General features: G+C 38.3%; 2 protein-coding genes across 3 annotated transcripts; both read left to right on the plus strand.

Annotated features, from left to right (window-relative positions):
• The first annotated feature begins 257 nt into the window (after positions 1 to 257).
• LOC149006746 (transcription factor PRE6-like) lies at positions 258 to 2,929 on the plus strand. Its single transcript, XM_089165617.1, has 2 exons — positions 258 to 756; positions 1,018 to 2,929. The coding sequence occupies exons 1-2, from the start codon at positions 625 to 627 to the stop codon at positions 1,168 to 1,170; spliced, it is 285 nt and encodes a 94-aa protein (XP_089021743.1). The 5' UTR covers positions 258 to 624; the 3' UTR covers positions 1,171 to 2,929.
• Positions 2,930 to 8,753: 5,824 nt separating this feature from the next.
• Positions 8,754 to 17,015, plus strand: LOC149006747 (RNA-binding (RRM/RBD/RNP motifs) family protein). 2 transcript variants are annotated; one of them, XM_089166115.1, is made up of 5 exons: positions 8,754 to 8,845; positions 10,033 to 10,194; positions 11,967 to 12,042; positions 13,021 to 13,137; positions 16,252 to 17,014. In XM_089166115.1, exons 2-5 carry the CDS (start codon positions 10,079 to 10,081, stop codon positions 16,678 to 16,680), a joined length of 738 nt encoding a protein of 245 aa, XP_089022241.1. In that variant the 5' UTR covers positions 8,754 to 8,845; positions 10,033 to 10,078; the 3' UTR covers positions 16,681 to 17,014. The 2 variants fall into 2 exon arrangements, with proteins under 2 accessions (XP_089022241.1, XP_089022242.1); XM_089166116.1 differs by lacking the exon at positions 8,754 to 8,845 and adding an exon at positions 8,935 to 9,675 and having other exon boundaries at positions 16,252 to 17,015.

Below are 17,015 nucleotides of genomic sequence, written 5' to 3' on the forward strand. Positions count from 1 at the left end.
CTCTCTCTTCTTTCACTGTGATAAATTGATGTTTATAAATGCGTTTGTTTTTATTTAATATTATAATAAATAAAGCAACATGGGCTTGCGTGTTAAATCTGACACACATAGGGCCGGGTCGTTGGCTCCGAACCAAGCAGATTTCTCTCACTCTCATCAATTCCCTACTCGGAAACACTCGGAGAGGGACAAGTATATCGTCTCTATTCTCTAGAACCAACCCTCTCTCTTCTCCTTCTTTCAGTTTCAAATCCTATTTAAAGACAACTCCAGCCCACTGCTTTCTCCCATGCACTTGTCTTCTTCACTCCCAACACCATTGCTAGCTTCTCTCCTCCTCCTCCTCCTCTCACTCACCTAGTCTTTCTCTCTTCATCTTCTCTGCTCTCATTTTTTTTTCTTTTCACCTTCTTCCAAGCTTTCTCAGCTGCCTGCCCATTTCTTGTATCTGACAGTGTCTTCCTTCCTAAGTGTTTCTCCCTTCTCCCATTCCTCTTACCTTAACTCTGTCTCTGACAAAATCTTTCCCTTCCTTCAATTTGTCCTCTTGGATTCTCTTCAATCCCATCTATACTGGGTTTAGTCTCACACTCTTCCTAGCTAGCTCTCTTTCATTCTTAAAAGATGTCTAGCAGAAGGTCACGTTCAAGGCAGTCATCAGGTAGTGCTTCCAGGATCACAGATGATCAGATCAACGACCTTGTTTCCAAGTTACAGCAACTTCTTCCAGAGCTTCGTGAGAGGCGTTCAGACAAGGTAAGTGAAATGGGTTTCCAAATTCTAGTATTCTTATCTGTCCAAATTTTTGTGTGGTCTCCCTTAGTCCTTTCTGTTTGGTACGCCAAGTTGGGTCATACGCTTGTACCCACAACTTCATATCTTGTGGTTTTCCAGCCTACACTGAATTTGTGGGACTCCAATTGTTCCTTTCAAGTCCATAGAAAAGAAGCATTTGTGTTTTAATCATGGTTGCTAATCATCATTTGTTGCTAATCAAAGCTTTTAACTTGGTTGCAGGTATCAGCAGCTAAGGTCCTACAAGAGACTTGCAACTACATTAGGAACTTACACAGAGAAGTGGACGACCTCAGCGAGCGACTGTCAGAGCTACTGGCCACCACAGAGACCAGCAGTGCTCAAGCAGCCATTATTAGGAGCTTACTCATGTAATGGACTTAGAACTTCTGTTTCTTTCTTGCTCTTTCCACTTTGCTCCTCCTGCTCCTAAGGTATCCTTATGCAAAGACTTGTAGCATTTAAGTCGTATAATAAAAGAATTTCACTGACAAAGCCTCTAATTTCACAACTCATTGGCTAGTTTCAACGAGAAAAACCCATCAAAATTGAGATCAAGCAAATGGGTTTTTAACTCTTTAGCAAATGCAAAGAGAAAGTGAGAGACCCATTAAAATTGAGAACAGGCAAATGGGTTTTTAACTCTTGGGCAAATGCAATGAGTTTCAACAAGAAGAACCCATTAAAATCAAGATCAAGCAAATGAGTCTTTTAACTCCTGAGCAAAATGCTAGAATCTCTCTCTCTCACTCGGCTTTGGAGGAACTAAGGATAAAATGGAAGAAGTGGGAACCCGTGAGGGTCAACGTAGGAAACCCATGAGCCAAATCACGTGACCGGACCCATGGAAACGGTGGTTGTGGGTTAGGGGTGGTGTGGAAGGATCATGCGTGTAACCCGTGATGTAGCCTAATGTGGGGACCCTCTGCACAAAAAAGGAAAAATTCAAAACACTTAGTTTTATCATGTGGTTAGAGTTTCTATCACGATGAGTTAGATAAGCATACGTATTAGGTGTTCTTTCATCAGGTTGGTAGCTTCTAGCGGGGTTTGGATTGGATCTGTCTTCTTCTTTTCACATTTTCAGGGCTTGTGAGTGAATGTGCCTATCACCTGTTTGAAGATATATCTCAGAGACAATGCAAATTGATTTCGTCGACATGTTTCTTCGTGGGTGCGAGCTCTTGCTCTCGCACATGATATGTAACCATTTCAGCAAGCATGTGATTGTGAAAGTAACACACTGTGTTTCCGTGTCTCTGGGTGTTCTTACTGCAAATATTTTTAGCTTGCTGCAACCTCATTTCACTGCTGCACCAAATCCTATATACAGATTTGAAATAATTCACTACCACTTTGCATAACTTAGATTTTGGTATCCTCAGAATTACCCTACTGCAGGAACGGCCAAATTTTGTCTGTTATTTATGGAAAACAAATTCCTGGACTTAAAACTTGAAAGAATCTTAGGAACCATTTTCAGATGGGACTGTAACCAGAAGACATTAATGAGCGTTTGGAAGCTCTGGCTAGCCTGGTTTCAAGTTATTGACATGCACCAGAAAAAGGGCATCTTGGATGTTCTCTGTTACTTCTGCAGAGAATTAATATATAAGCTTATACATGATGTGAATTTTTTGACTGCTGATATAGATAATTCATCTTTATGTTGGTTCACTCATGATGTGACAAGTTCGGTGTTAAATGTTGCTGCATAAGAAGTAAAGTGGGGGATAGTTTTTCTTTTTCAATACTGTCTTACCAAGCAATTTTTGCCAAAAAAACCGCTTCACTACCTTGACTTGACTGCTGATATAGATGTTCATCTTTTTGTTGGTTCACTTAGATGTGATCAGTTTAGTGTTAAATGTTTTTGCATAAGTAGTTAAATTCGGGAATAATTTTTCTATACAGTCTTACTCAAGCAATTATTGTAAAAATAACTATTCCGTTATTAAGTCAAGATCCACCCACCCTTATTTCATCTAGATCCTAAGATATATCAAAATGCAAAATTGATACATTAATTATATTAAACCATAGATGCACACCTTGTATGTAAGGGTGTAAATGGATAATTGAAATCTGCTCTCGAATTTGCATGTACATCCGTTTTGTGGTATTTGAATCCATCCGGTTACTAATAGGATGTGGATATGGTATGAGTTGACATCTTCTTGCGGCGCTCAATGTAGCGGCCATCCAGCAGCCACTACTGGGTGAGCGCCACGTGGAATATTTGAAATCGTAATTATCCACTAGTTATTCTGAAGAAAACATGTTTAAACCGGTCCAATATTACTGGCCCACCGATCCAACCTTGAGCAACATACAATTTACCCTTGTCTCTACCCTCTTCCCTTGTCGGCCGAGAATGTCATCGTTGTTGTCGTTGTGTGCTAATAAAATCAAAGAAATTCCTCCGACCCCAAGCATGAATCATCAAGCTGAGATTATTAGGACGTCTATAAAAAGAGATGATGGAGATGTAGGCCTGTAAACGGACCGGATTCGGCCCGGATACACCAGTATCGAATCCGAATCCGATTAGCAAATCCGGTATCCGAATCTGAATCCGAATCCGGCAAAAATTTAGAGAAGGCATCCGAATCCGAAACTTTATCGGATATCCGATAATAATCCGATCCGATAAAATATCCGATTATTGATTGATAATTGTCACTTTTTTACATTTTTTACTATAAATTTCTAATTTCCGATTACCGAATACCGCTATCCGAATCCGATTACCGGTATCCGAATCCGATTATCATCTATTTTTAAAGAAAAAATGTTAAATACTTTACTCTATCCGGATATTATCCGATCCGATAAGCAATTATCCGAATCCGAATCTGGTTGCTTAACGGACGGATACTGATATTTTCCGGTAAGAAAATTTTCGGATACGGATTCCCTTAAACGAATACGAATGCGAATTCGGAGGCGGATTTCGGCTATCCATTTACAGGTCTATGGAGATGTAGCCAAGTAACTCCAGAAGTCGCCAGAGAAATCTTTGCAGTGTAGGCCGATTCTAGCAACAATTCAACCCACCAAGAGCCAAGCGAAGTTTGGATCCAAACCCATAATACAGCTCCTAGAAAAAATATTATGGAAGCAAACACGATGCTGTAGCAATGACAGATCCAGTTGGAAACTTGTACAGGAACGGCGGAGCCCAGTAAGGAGCAGACATTGATGATTCCCACTGGAATTTCTATCTGGGTATTACTTATCTTTATATCATTTTTTTTATTTCAATTGTAGCTCTGCAAATAAGTCATAACTACAGTACTTGAATAAAGAAGAACGAGAAAAAAGACAAAATTAAACAACTGATAGATTAATGACCCTACACAATTCTTGACTGCAAATTAAGTAGTACTGATCATAGCCTAGTAAAATAGAAACCATTGAAGCTAAAGTTGCAGAAATCATAGAAAATTTGTTTCTCCTCTGTTTGCTCTACGATACAAGTGGCTTCGATTACTGCCATTGCTGTAGTTCAGATTACCGGAAGACTTGGTGAGAAGAGTCATTCCATTTCGTGAGTTGAGTTCTAATTGCAACGACGACGTTGTTCCTAGTCGGCGAGGGAAGAGGTAGGGACAAGGGTAGTTGTATGTTGCTCAAGGTTGGATCGGTGGGCCGACGCTATTGGACCGGTTTAAACATGTTTTCTTTAGAATAACTAGTGGACAGTTACGATTTCAAATATTCCACGTGGCACTTATCCAGTAGCGGCCGCTGGATGGCCGCTACATTGAGCGCCACAAAAGATGTCAACCCGATATGGTATATCCCTTTCTTACCGATTATTATCCGTCTGATAAAATTACCCGTTTAAGTTACTTATTTGGAATTATTTTTCTTGATTTTATAATTTTTTACCTGATGTGACTATTTTTATAGACTTTCTACTAAAATAACTACCAAAGTTGCTAAATTCTTAAATTTCAAACCTAGCTTCACAAACAAAAGGGTAAAGATGTCAACAGGTAGTCTAAAACCTATATCCAATCTATATACATGGCCATTTAAAAGAATCTATTTAAGAAAATAATTATCTGATTATCATCCGAATCCGACTGAATTTGTTCAAAAGTCGATAGGATATTATCCGAATCTGTCCAAATATAATAGGATGCAGCTATGGTATTACCACTATCCGATCTAAATCCGATCCATTTACACCCCTACTTGTACGTATATCTTGTTAATATTTTAAAATTTCAGGGATGCATTTGCAGTTTTGTAAACTAATATATCAATCCTACATTTTAATAGATCTCAAAGGGTTCAAGTGAAAATCTCCCTTAAAAAAAAAAAGAGGAAATGACAATCACTTACCCTCTTCGTTAAACAAATGACAAATACACCCCCCCCTCATAGGTGACATATGACAAGTGTCTACTCTCCTACTTAGGGCCTGTTTGGTTACTTGAGTCTAGAGATTTTAAAAATCTAGAGATTTCAAATCTATGAATCTTTGGAATGAAATTTGTAGATTCATCTTGAAAAAACATTTATGGAATCATGTTTTAAATGTTAATGCTTTTATAGTAGGGGTGAAATCTCTAGATTTCACCTCATACCCATAAATCTACAGGTTCACGTTTTTAGTGTAAAAAAATGAATCTCTAGATTTCATGAATCCAGGGATTCACACAACCAAATGCATATAAATCTTCCAATTGTGAATCTAGAGATTTGAGATATTTGGATTCAGTGAACCAAACAGGCCCTTAGAGAACCTGGGAATTCACGTTCAATGATATCAAACCCGTTAAATTTTTCTTTGATAAAACATATGGTCACCTATAATTCTGTTATTAAAACTTAAACCTAGCTAGTGTATGGGCTGGTTCAAGTACACAAGTTGTTGACTTGAAAAATTACAAAGAGAGACTACTTTTTTAGTCAGTCTCTTTAGGTTTGAAATCTAAATATACTTAATGATACTTAACGGTGTTAGTTTAGCTAGAGCCCACACATAATATATTGCCTTTAAAAGACCCAACATTAGTTTATGTTCCATTTAAAGGACCCACATATAAAAAACTCATTTATCAAAATAGATTCCTAATGAAATTGTTAATGCGGAAGTTAATCTAGTCCATTTCCTTGCCAGAAATGGATTGATGTGACTTAAATATAAATGGATTTCAACCATTTGATGTAGTGTTGAGACATACGTCACACATATATAAAGAAATGGACGGCTCATTTCCTTGTTAGAAATGGACATGATATTGGTCCCTGCCAAAGCCGAATAAGTCTTTGAAGCAACTACTCCAATTTTGGTAATTAGAAAAGACCAAATGAACAATGAGATGAAGTGTGCAATAGTTAGAACATCAAGTTGTTGTTGGTGATCTGTAGTGTCCAATCAAACGGAAGAACAGCTTCCCCTCTCTGCAAAATTAGAAATCCACCGCATTGATTTCAGTTTTCTAAAGGTGAGACCTGCAATTATTAGTGTAGTTTCAATAAGTTCTTTCCAAAGAGAAAGAGGACGGTTCAAGGATTCATCTCATCAATGTCTTCATTAGTCCTAGTTCATAAAGAAAACGCAGCACTTTCTTAACCAGTCCATGTCAATATCTAATGAAGCAATTCAGAAGGTCTCAGTTTGTGATGGTTAAAGAGGACTTCATTGCGAGTTTTTCATGCCAAGAAACAGCATAACTACTTCGAAGGAAAGAACACTGGAATCCCAAGAGTGTGAAATACAAATTTTAACACGCAGTGCCAAAAAAAATCAGCCAAAGATAATCTTTTACTTAAACCAAATCAACCATACTCCAACATCCAACCATGGATTTACTTTCAGCCATGGATAATCAGTTTTGCTCCACAGATTCATAAACTATTGTTTTTTTTTAAGGGACGAAGAAGGTGTAGAGGATAGAAGTTCGAACACAAGACTTTCTTAGTCTTACTACTTCTACATACGAATTGCCATCACTATACCAAAAGCATATCCAACGTACTATTGTTTTTCTCTTATGTGTAAATCTGTAAAGTTAAATTGGAGAGCTTAAAAACCAACGGGGTTGGTCCAAGTGGTAAGCAGCTTGGTCCGCTTAAATAAGGTTCCGGTATCGAAACCTTGTGGATGTAAAAAATCATCGCTGGGAGCTTAAACAAAAAAGCTCAACTATCAATAATTAGCTGAAATGTTCATCCACCCCCTCTAGTGAAGATGAGAGTGATCGACATGAAAACACCATTGTTTAGAAGGAGAGAATTGGGGGATTTGTATTCTAGAAAAAATAAAAAAGGGCTCTTCTATCTTTCTCCCTCCACCTTTTTGTATATAGGTTTTTTTTGAATTTCATGACTGCATTTCTATAATTTTTTTCATCAATTTAATACATACAGAAATTTCTAAAAACAAAAGAATTTCACAACTTTTTGATGGAATGCCAAAAAGATAAGTAAACATTACTATCACAAAAGATAAAACTTGACTAATTGAACGATTCCTAACATTTGTTCACTAATAGAATTGTAGTGGTGGACAAGTAGCTCAAGAACCCCATAGTCAGGATGGCCCATACCCCCTCGGGAAAAGGCATTGAAAACTTCCCCCCTTGGGAAAGGCTAGAACCTACCTCATTGGGAAATATATTGAGAACCTTTCCCCTCGGGGGAAGGCATAAAGAATCTACCCCCTCGGGGAAAGATATGGAGAAACCCTAGGGAGGTAAGCATGAAAGATCCCTATTGGGATTAAAATGAAGAACCCCCTCGGGAAGGGGAAGGACCCAAGTCAGGGATTAAGTGCTCCGAATATAGAGTACCACGCTCGGAGAAAGAATAAGTCAAAGGGGCTAGTTATGGAAGTAACCACCCACTATGCCCATAGCGAGATATGAGAGAGTAAATATCGGAGGGATGGCTCCATAGAGTTTTAAGTATGGGAACTGCCAAGAGTGGAGTGTGCTCCCAAAAGAAAACTCGCGTCAATCTTTGTGATCGAAAATCAAAGATTAATTGCCTCAAGGTAACTTCTATATAAACCCCACTTGTGGAATTGACAAGGTATAAAGAACTATCAAGTACTATTTTGCTTACGCTTTAAGAATCATTTCACAACCTTCTACTGTTGAGCCTAGACTAACTTGAAAGCCGGAGGTGGTTCTTCGACCTACATTAGGTCGGATAGCTCTAGCTTTCTTTATGAGTGCAGATATCATATAAACTCGAACAACGTTAAAGAATCCCTTAATTGGTTGTCCGAGTACTCGAGTGGTGCGAAGAAGGTCTAGATGCAATAGGAACAATTCCTCACATGGTGACACTAAAAGTCTGATGCCAAAATACCCTTGAGTAAATAAACTTTTTATATTTATATGAAAGTAAAATGGTAATTTTATCCCAATAAAAACTCTTTAAATTCTTATGGACTTTGGATAGAAATCATAGAAACCACACAAGGCACTGGAGTAGCAAGCTTTTTGCTTGTTTTTGGCATTGCATTTTACATGGGAAATTTATTCATAAAATATTCCACTTTCAGAAAATCTAGTATGAAATTTATTTTAAAAAATTCATTTTCTTTACAATTCATTTTTATATTAAAATATCCCGACTGGACTGCGGGGACACCTCATGACGGCGTAGGAAACACTTTCGACTGTTTGAGGTAGTTTGGTGGGCTTGTTTTGGAAAATGGGCCGGGCCAATCAGATGAAAAAGAGAAAAAAAACGTTTTCTTAAGTTTCACATCCAACTGTTACTGTTAGGTCCTCCTACCCCACCGATTTTTGCCACGTATACTACACGAAATATGAGATGACATGGATGACGCTTGATGTCGTAATCATCATTTTCTCGAATGTCCCAAACCCACAAATTCCCGAAGCTATGCGGGGTATTTTGTAATTTCACATTTAAGAGACGTCGGCAGGCGTGACGTGGGTTATAACTTGCAGGCTTGCAGCCTAGCAGGCAGTTGGTGCGTTGTTTTCACTCTTGCAAGACTCGGAAGGTTAACTCACTTCTTCTCCTCTTCGGCTCTGATCAGTCGACAAAGAAACTGGTATGTGAAACCCTAATTGCTCTTCTTTTCAGTTACAGGCTTCTGAAGTGTTACATTGAATTTTTACTTTTCTGTTGTTACTCTAACAGGTTTATTCAGAATCTCTTACTTGAGAAATTTCTGTAATTCAAGTCGTTGATAATCGGAATAGAGATACTCTATCTAGTTGTATTTAGTTATGAAAATATTGAAAATTTCGATGTTATTCTTCTTGTTCTGCTATTTTTCTCTTCCCTTCTCCTGATTTTGGAATTACCGAAACTTGAGTTTTCATGGAAAGCATTAGGAAGAAGAGAAGCCTGGTTTGATGTTTTTGTATTTTGGAGAAACGGTATTTGGCTTCAGTAGGGGATGAGAGGATGGGGAAAGGTTACCTGAGTGGAGTAAATTGCACCCTTCTTGTTGTCTCGTTCTGGCGTTGAAAGGGACCTGAAACTTGAACGTTAAGCTCTGTTTGCTCACCTAAAAGCTACTTTATTGCAAAAATACTATAAATAAGGAGTGAACCGTAATCAAATCCTAACTCCCACTCTTGTGTAGTGGTGTTGACTAAAGATTTCTTGTAGTGCAATTTGCTTTGCCTTCTTTTTATTGGTAAATTTGTCACACGGCACCCACCCCCATGCGATACTTGTTGGACTACCTACTGAAGCAATTGAAGTATGCCAGTGAAGAAGAGTGGGATGGAACAAAAGGATCAAAATTACACAACTGCCTGACCTGGCCTGGGTATACTGCACCATTCACTGAAATTTCAGAAAACAATAGGCCGGTGGAAAAGGACATCATGACTGGATATTTTGTTTGGATGAATGACTGCATGAGTTAATGTGAGTGGGAGAAAGAGTTCCATGCTTCCCTTTTGTTTCTCCAAGTACTGGATGTTTGTTTTTTTAATATTTGGTTTCTTACTCTATAGCTTTATTCCGAAGTGATATTGAAAAAAAATTTCGATTTTATATCAGTTTCTAAGGATTATCCTCCTTCTGGAAGCCTGTGGATTGGTTTTATTTTTTATTTTTATTTATTTAATATAAATATTAACCTTTGTATAGCTTTAACATTCAGAAAATGCTGATCTGAAGTTCTTACCATGTCATTGGAAACCTGACATATGGCTTAACCTGGTCAGACCAACAAACAATACTAACATTGTTTTTATTTCTCTGCCCTGAATGCACCATCAGGTTCAAAAAACTGAAGGTAAACCTTGCTTGATACTATTTAGGTATCATGAGTTCACATGGTTATACAGTGCAAGTTACAGGCCTATCTCCTAATGCAACAGAGAAGGATGTTTATGATTTCTTTGCCTTCTCAGGCACAATAGAACATGTTGAGATCGTCAGGTACCCGCTATTATTATTTTTGTTGGGGTAACAAGGTACCCTCTATTTGATACTAGCATTTTGTACTAAGTTTTTTTGTCCACTAAGCACCTCATCTATGATCTTATGTTGTGTCTGATGAAATTTGGTTTCTTCCAATGTTTTTCTCTGTATATTGTCCATAAATTAGTCCTTTAAAGGAGAAGAGAATTCAATTACTACTGCAATACCTGTTGTTTGATTGATGGTGAGAAATTTACTTCCAGACTTCTTGAATTTCATCATTGTATCCAATCTATGGGTGTTATTCTGAAGAAATTAATTTGAATTGCACCATATCCAACATCTCCTAAGTTTTAGATGGAGAGCACCCATTAGTATCGGAATATCCTTTTCTGGGTAAGAGCTTCTTGTTTACATCTGCTTAAACCAAGCACGGTCATTTGCAGGATCCATGTTGGTTCTGGGAATGCCATATAAAAACATTTATGAATTATTTTGAATTTTTCTAAGCTTGATCCATATATCAAGTTTCCTGTAAACAGTAACAAAACGACATACATACATGTATGGAGTAATTCCAGAAGCTCAACAGTTGTTAAATATTTATTTTGTAATTAGTCCCATTGGTTTTCTGTTTATGCTTATTGATACAAACTGTTTAATTGGTGAAACTAATGTAGACCCGAGAGTGGGTCTGCTATAGTGGGACTTCCAAGAGGTAGAATTAGAACAATAGGAAGAAAGGGGAATGAGATGTTGCATAAGAAGGGGGGGGGTTAAGGGTGCACACGTGCACACCAGACATGCTGACTCTCACAAGCATAAACTCAAATCAGATTTTCATTCCCTGTCTAACTCTGATTGATTTACATCATGTATGTAGAAAATTACATGACTCCTAAGTTAAGACTAACTCTTTGACTAACGCTAACTCAAATAACGAAACTAAAGAATTTCAAGCAAATATCTTACATATCTAATGTCTAATGTAAATAAAATAAAATAAACAAAGACATTATTTACCGAGATTATATATTCCCTAAAATCCTACTAGACCCATGACTCAAACTGACTCCGATTCATCTTGGTCTAGAAAGCCAGGTATGTTCCGATTGACCTAAGGCAGTGTTTCTTCATCAGAAACCATGAATATGCTAAGTTACCTCGAGTACCTTCTCTTCAGGACACTGCTTCTCTTTCTTTTAGAGTTTGACTAGGTTTGAGCTGAACGTTTATAGACATTTTTAAAATGCTTACCTTGTGAAAGGCTCTAGTTACCTGGAGTATAAGCTAATCTATGAGACATTCTAGGAGTGTGTTGATTAGTTGGTGATTTTTCATAATACACTTCTTGAAATTCTTCCTCTGTATTTACAGTATCATCCATCATTCATTCTCTCAAGACACTGTTTGCTTTGTTGTAATTTTTTCGAGAAAGCTACCTAACCAATGTCATTTCCCCCCCCCTCCCAGTTTATGACGGACTTATTTAGCATAAATGTTTATAGGACAATTAACACTATGGTGAGTTCAGGCAGTGTCTCTATTACCATCAAAGTGGTTTAAAATGCTTCAGGTGCTATATGTTTTGATGCAATTGATGGTGATAATAATGCCCCAGTGGGCAGTAACTATGGGGGCACTTTCTCTTTCATGCCTATGATATATGTGCTGTTCTCTGAAAATTTATATTTTCCACCAGTCTAGAAGAGATGTTTTTGGTAACGGTTGCTATGTTGGATAACTTTAAATTATGCTTATCTGGGAGTCAATTCTTTGGGTAAAATCAGATCTGGAGACTATGGTTGTACGGGCTACGTGACCTTCAAAGAAGCTCATGCTCTGCAAACAGCTGTTTTGCTCAGTGTAAGTTCCAATGCTACTTTTGGTATGGAAAGTGTGTATATACTTTAAATCCACATTGTCTATTACAATGAAGCCATTTAGAAATGGAAATGCCAAAATTACAGATTCTGTGAACATCACCGTTCCATCACATTGCAGACTTTATTTGTTTATATTTTTCCCTTCTTTTATGGAACTTCCAATGTCTAAGGTCCCATGTGAAATGTTTGTGTTGGAACTAGGGAGTAAGTAACCACCTTTGAGGTTGTTTCTTTGAGGTCTTCCAAACATCAAGAAATGGGTTTTTCCATGAGTACTAGCAGTATAGATTAAGCACCGAGAAGTTATCAGTTTTGGAATTTAATGAGTGTTGTGATGCTATAGCATGCAAATTCACAACTTATCTAGGAGCCATTGCATGAAGCAATGTTCAGGCTGCTGGAAATGCTTGGGTTTGAGTCTTTAGACTGGCCACTTGGTGCAACAAATGCCAAAGTTTAGGACTGTCTCCAAGTTCACCTCTTTTAGGACCCACCTACAAGGCCTTTGTTAAGTTTGCAACTTTAGTGGTACCTTGATTTTTACATTCATATTTGTTCTATGAAAAAGTAGGACCGTTCAGGATATCTTGCTCTTATGGTCCTTTGGTTTTCCCCTTTTGTACCTCTAGTCCAACATTGTTCCTTGGAATTACAATATCATTTAGGTCAACATAATATGTATAACCTATTAGGTCAATATTACATATCTTATATCTTCCTGTATTCTTAATAAAACCAATAATTTATAGATTTTTTTATTCATATTCAAAATAGCATGATTTGGAAAGGATCCAGTTGCTTCAGTATAATTATTTTCTAGAAGGCACTAGCAGAAATTAGACAATCATCTTTTACTTTTTGCCCATATTTAATTTTTTTCTTTTCCTTAAATCTATCATGTGTTTTTTATTCTCACATGATTTGCCTTAACATTTTCTTTTTGACGTTAATGTATCAGGGAGCTACAATTGGAGATCAACATGTATGTATAACTCGCTGGGGACAGGATGAGGATGAGTTTGATTTTTGGAATAGACCCTCCTCCTGGAGTTTTGATGATGAAACTAGATCAAGGGTAAGTATTCTCCCCTTCCCCCCCCCCCCCCCCCCACCCCCCCCAAAAAAAAAAAAAAACTCTTGGTCCAAGATCATTTGGTTCAAAGGCCACATCCCTAGGTAAGCCTTCGCCACTTGGGGAGCCCTCTCTAATTGTCTCCCCAGCTGATCTCTCCTACGTCTTTGCTATATCCCTGTCTCCTCTGAGTGCATTCTCTATGCTTCTGGTGTAGAAGACCCCCCCCCCAATCTGATCTTCATCTTCCCCTTCTTCAAGCCTATCTGGCGCCTTGGTCTTGCTTCCATTTGGCACCATTGCATACGCTGGCGGTACTTGGATTTAGAGATCCACTGGATTACCTCCAAGTTCCGAGGCCCCTTCATCAGAGACACATTAAGGGAGCTGGTTAGCACCTCTATTTCTCACATTTGGCTTGAGCAGAATTTCCATGGGTGGACTACCAAACCTAGATCCCTTGACCAAATTTGGAAGGCCATCTGCAAAGATGTTTTCTCTAAGCTCTTCTTATTCCCTCATGAACCCCTTCTAGATTCCCGAAGGACAAGCATATTTTTGTTACCCGGGGTTCAGATTTGTGATTCTCCTCAGAGCTTAGTTTGTCCCCCCCCCCCCTCTGGTTCTCCTCTTTGGGTAATATATTATATTTTCATTCAAAAGAAATGGTAAGCGTTCTTTTAATTTATACGGGTGTACATCAGCTGGCAACTGATGTAACCCAGGGTTTTGGGTTAGGTTTTTAGGATCTTCTAAATAGGAAACAGCACTCAATTAGGGTTTCTAGATGCTTTGCTAAGGGTTTTAAGGTCTATAAAGCTTCTGGGTATGATAAATCAGACTTGAATCTTATTAGAATTCAAATTCAGAATTATAAATTCAAATCCATGGTCAACTAGGATTCAGCTAGGGTTAGGGTTTTGAGAATTTGGGCTGCTATGCTGCAGTATAGCACTAAGGAGGTACTACTCTGCAGTTCAGAACTGATTCAGGTATGTAGGGATGGGGCTTAAGATGTTTTAGAATTTTTTTTGGATTTATCAAATTCTGCAACTTTCAATTGGTGAAGATGAAGTGCAGAAATTTCAAAACTCAGAAAAGAGGGCTGGTCTAGGGAAACAGAGGGTAGGACTTGGTTCTATAGGGTATTGTGACTCTAACAGGGGTTGAATGGGTTATAACTGAGCAAGGAAAGGGGGAATCCTATTTGGGTTAGGATCTGAAAACATGGGAAGAAGAAAGAGAAAGGGAAGGCTCTCTGGTGTTAGGGGAGGGGGCTGAAACTGCAGGGAATTGATGGGGTAGTGAGGTTTCTCTAGGCCTGAACAAGAGGGGAGGGGGTTGAGACGGTTGCAGACAGAGAGGGGAAGGGCTAGGGTTGGGGTGGGGCTCTTCAACTTGCTTGATGATGCTCGGCTGAAGGCTTGAAGGTTGAAGGTGATGGCTGAATTTGCTGAACTGAACTAGAACTTGAATGCTGAAATGAATGCTTGGAAGCTTGAAGAAGAAAATGTGATCTCAAAACTGAAAATAAGAACACTCTAACCCAGCCGTAGGGTCCCAAGGGGAATCCCATGACTTCACAAGTCAATTCTCAATCAATTTTCATACATAAACTCAAGCTGAAAAATTACATGAAAGAATAGGCTATTTATAGCCTCTACAAACCATCCAAGGCTCAACTAATGAATCCCTACCAAATTGGGATCCAATTACTTACTAAATTAGGACTTAACTAAACATAGAACTACTTTAACATAAGGTTCCTAAAGTTAGGGAATCCTATCCTAACAACTTAACACTAACTTAAATTGACTGTAGCTCTTAAACTACTGACTTAAATAGAAAAATAAAGATAGATCCCTGACCCTTGGATTGAGGGGATTTTAGCAAGACCTATATTCAGCCCCAAAAGGAGGACTTGAAAAATTACCAAATACCCCTAGGTATTATACTAGCTTTGAATGCCTTGTTGCGTCTGGTTTTTGGGCCTCTGGAGGGGGGGGGGCATCCTTGGTTACATCAGCAACTCCTAGGGTACTAAAGTTATAGTCTTGGTATAAGCTTTTACTTTTTTCTATCTGACATGCTGATGGGGACAAAACTGAATGTTCCCTCTTATGAATTTAATCCTGATCATGTTCAACCTTGTTTATCCCTGTACACATCATTTAGCACCAAATCACTACTCACTTGGGCCTTATTGGTTATTGTGGTACACATCTAATCAGGGTCGGGCTGCTTTATCTCATCTTGTCACCCATGGATGCTGGCCCCTTTTCCACTGCTCAATTCATATCTGATCATATCAATCCTAGTCTTGCTGCTCATCTCTCTCTAGTCTCATGAGCCTTGTCTTTTCTTGCTCCTCAATTCTTCGGTTGTCAGGCTTCACAACATATTTCTGGTCTTGTATCTGTCTCTTGAAATGTGACTTTTTAATTTCATAATCGACTCCACAAGCACCTCTCCAATCCATGAATCCTGTTAAATTTTGTTAGCTATGTTCTCTTGTCAACTGGCTTATTAATATGTGTGTGTGTGGTTATCTTGTTTTCTGATTAATCAATCAGTCTGAGTCCAACCCTCTTAACCGGTTAGATCAATTGATGATGACTAAATATTGGAAACAGCCTGAAACCAACTGCTTGACACCATTAAGTATTTAAGTTGTTAAGGAGTTTTTAACCTATCATAATACCCTTTACTAATTTATAGACAAAAAAAATTAGACTAAGCAACAAATTAAGACTGACCAGCAAAAACCACTTCAGGATGAGCAAAGACTACAGAGTGTGGGATCAATTAAGCCTCTGAACAAAGCTGTTCAGGTTAATATATTTGATACCCTCTATTGGTAGAGTTCATTCTATTGTTTAGTGTTTACAATTAGTTCTTTGTTTGATTGGGCACTTTGACACTCCTCTTGTGGCTTTTTTCTTTCATCATCCATGTAACAATTGTACTAACAGGCATCTTGTATTCCCTGAGAGCCTAAGGAGATTTGCTCATAATTTTGTAACAAATTAAAAGACTAAAATGCAATTAGCTTATCACACTGAATGAAACTCATAGCTCAGACTTGAAGTTCATCTCATTTTCCAATTGTCTTGGCAGGATACCCATGGAAATCATTTTGTTTCTACTCCAGGAGAAGCAGTGACAATGGCTCAGCAAGTAGTCAAGACTATGCTAGCTAAAGGTTATGTTCTGGGGAAAGACGCATTGGGCAAAGCCAAAGCTTTTGACGAATCTCATCAAGTGTCAGCCACTGCAGCAACTAAGGTTTCCGAACTCAGCAAGAGAATAGGACTCACTGATAAGATTAATGCTGGGGTGGAGGCTGTTAAATCAGTGGATGAAATGTACAATGTATCAGGGACAACCAAAACAGCTGTTTGTGCCACAGGAAGAACTGCTGCTGCTGCTGCCAACACTGTGATCAACAGTAGTTACTTCGCTAATGGAGCTCTTTGGGTCTCAGGTGCTCTCTCTCAGGCAGCCAAAGCTGCAGCTGATTTGGCAAACCGTGGTAGTAAACAATGAAATCTTAAAAGAGTTAATCCAGATACAGCCTCCACATTGTATATCAATATGTATACATAATTGCAGTTATATGGTGTGTAAAGTGTGATCATGTGGCGTCTATGGGATAGCAAGCATGTGTCCATTTTCAGATTTTGGTTAAATGTTAAATTTTACTTTTTACGTGTTTAGAATCCAGAATAGTCTTCTCTCTACATTGGGTTTGAAAGCAAAAGGATGGTGTTCTATAATTCCTTGTGTATGTGAAGTAGGAGAGCCTGGTTCTTTGCAAGTCGACAAGCAGAGAATGGAAGATCCTTACAACTAAATTTAGGGTTAAAGGGTGTCCTTAAAAA

Source organism: Hakea prostrata, chromosome 8, assembly GCF_041222555.1.
Source record: "Hakea prostrata isolate BN-2017 chromosome 8, UWA_Hpros_2, whole genome shotgun sequence".
Classification (NCBI taxonomy): Eukaryota; Viridiplantae; Streptophyta; class Magnoliopsida; order Proteales; family Proteaceae; genus Hakea; species Hakea prostrata.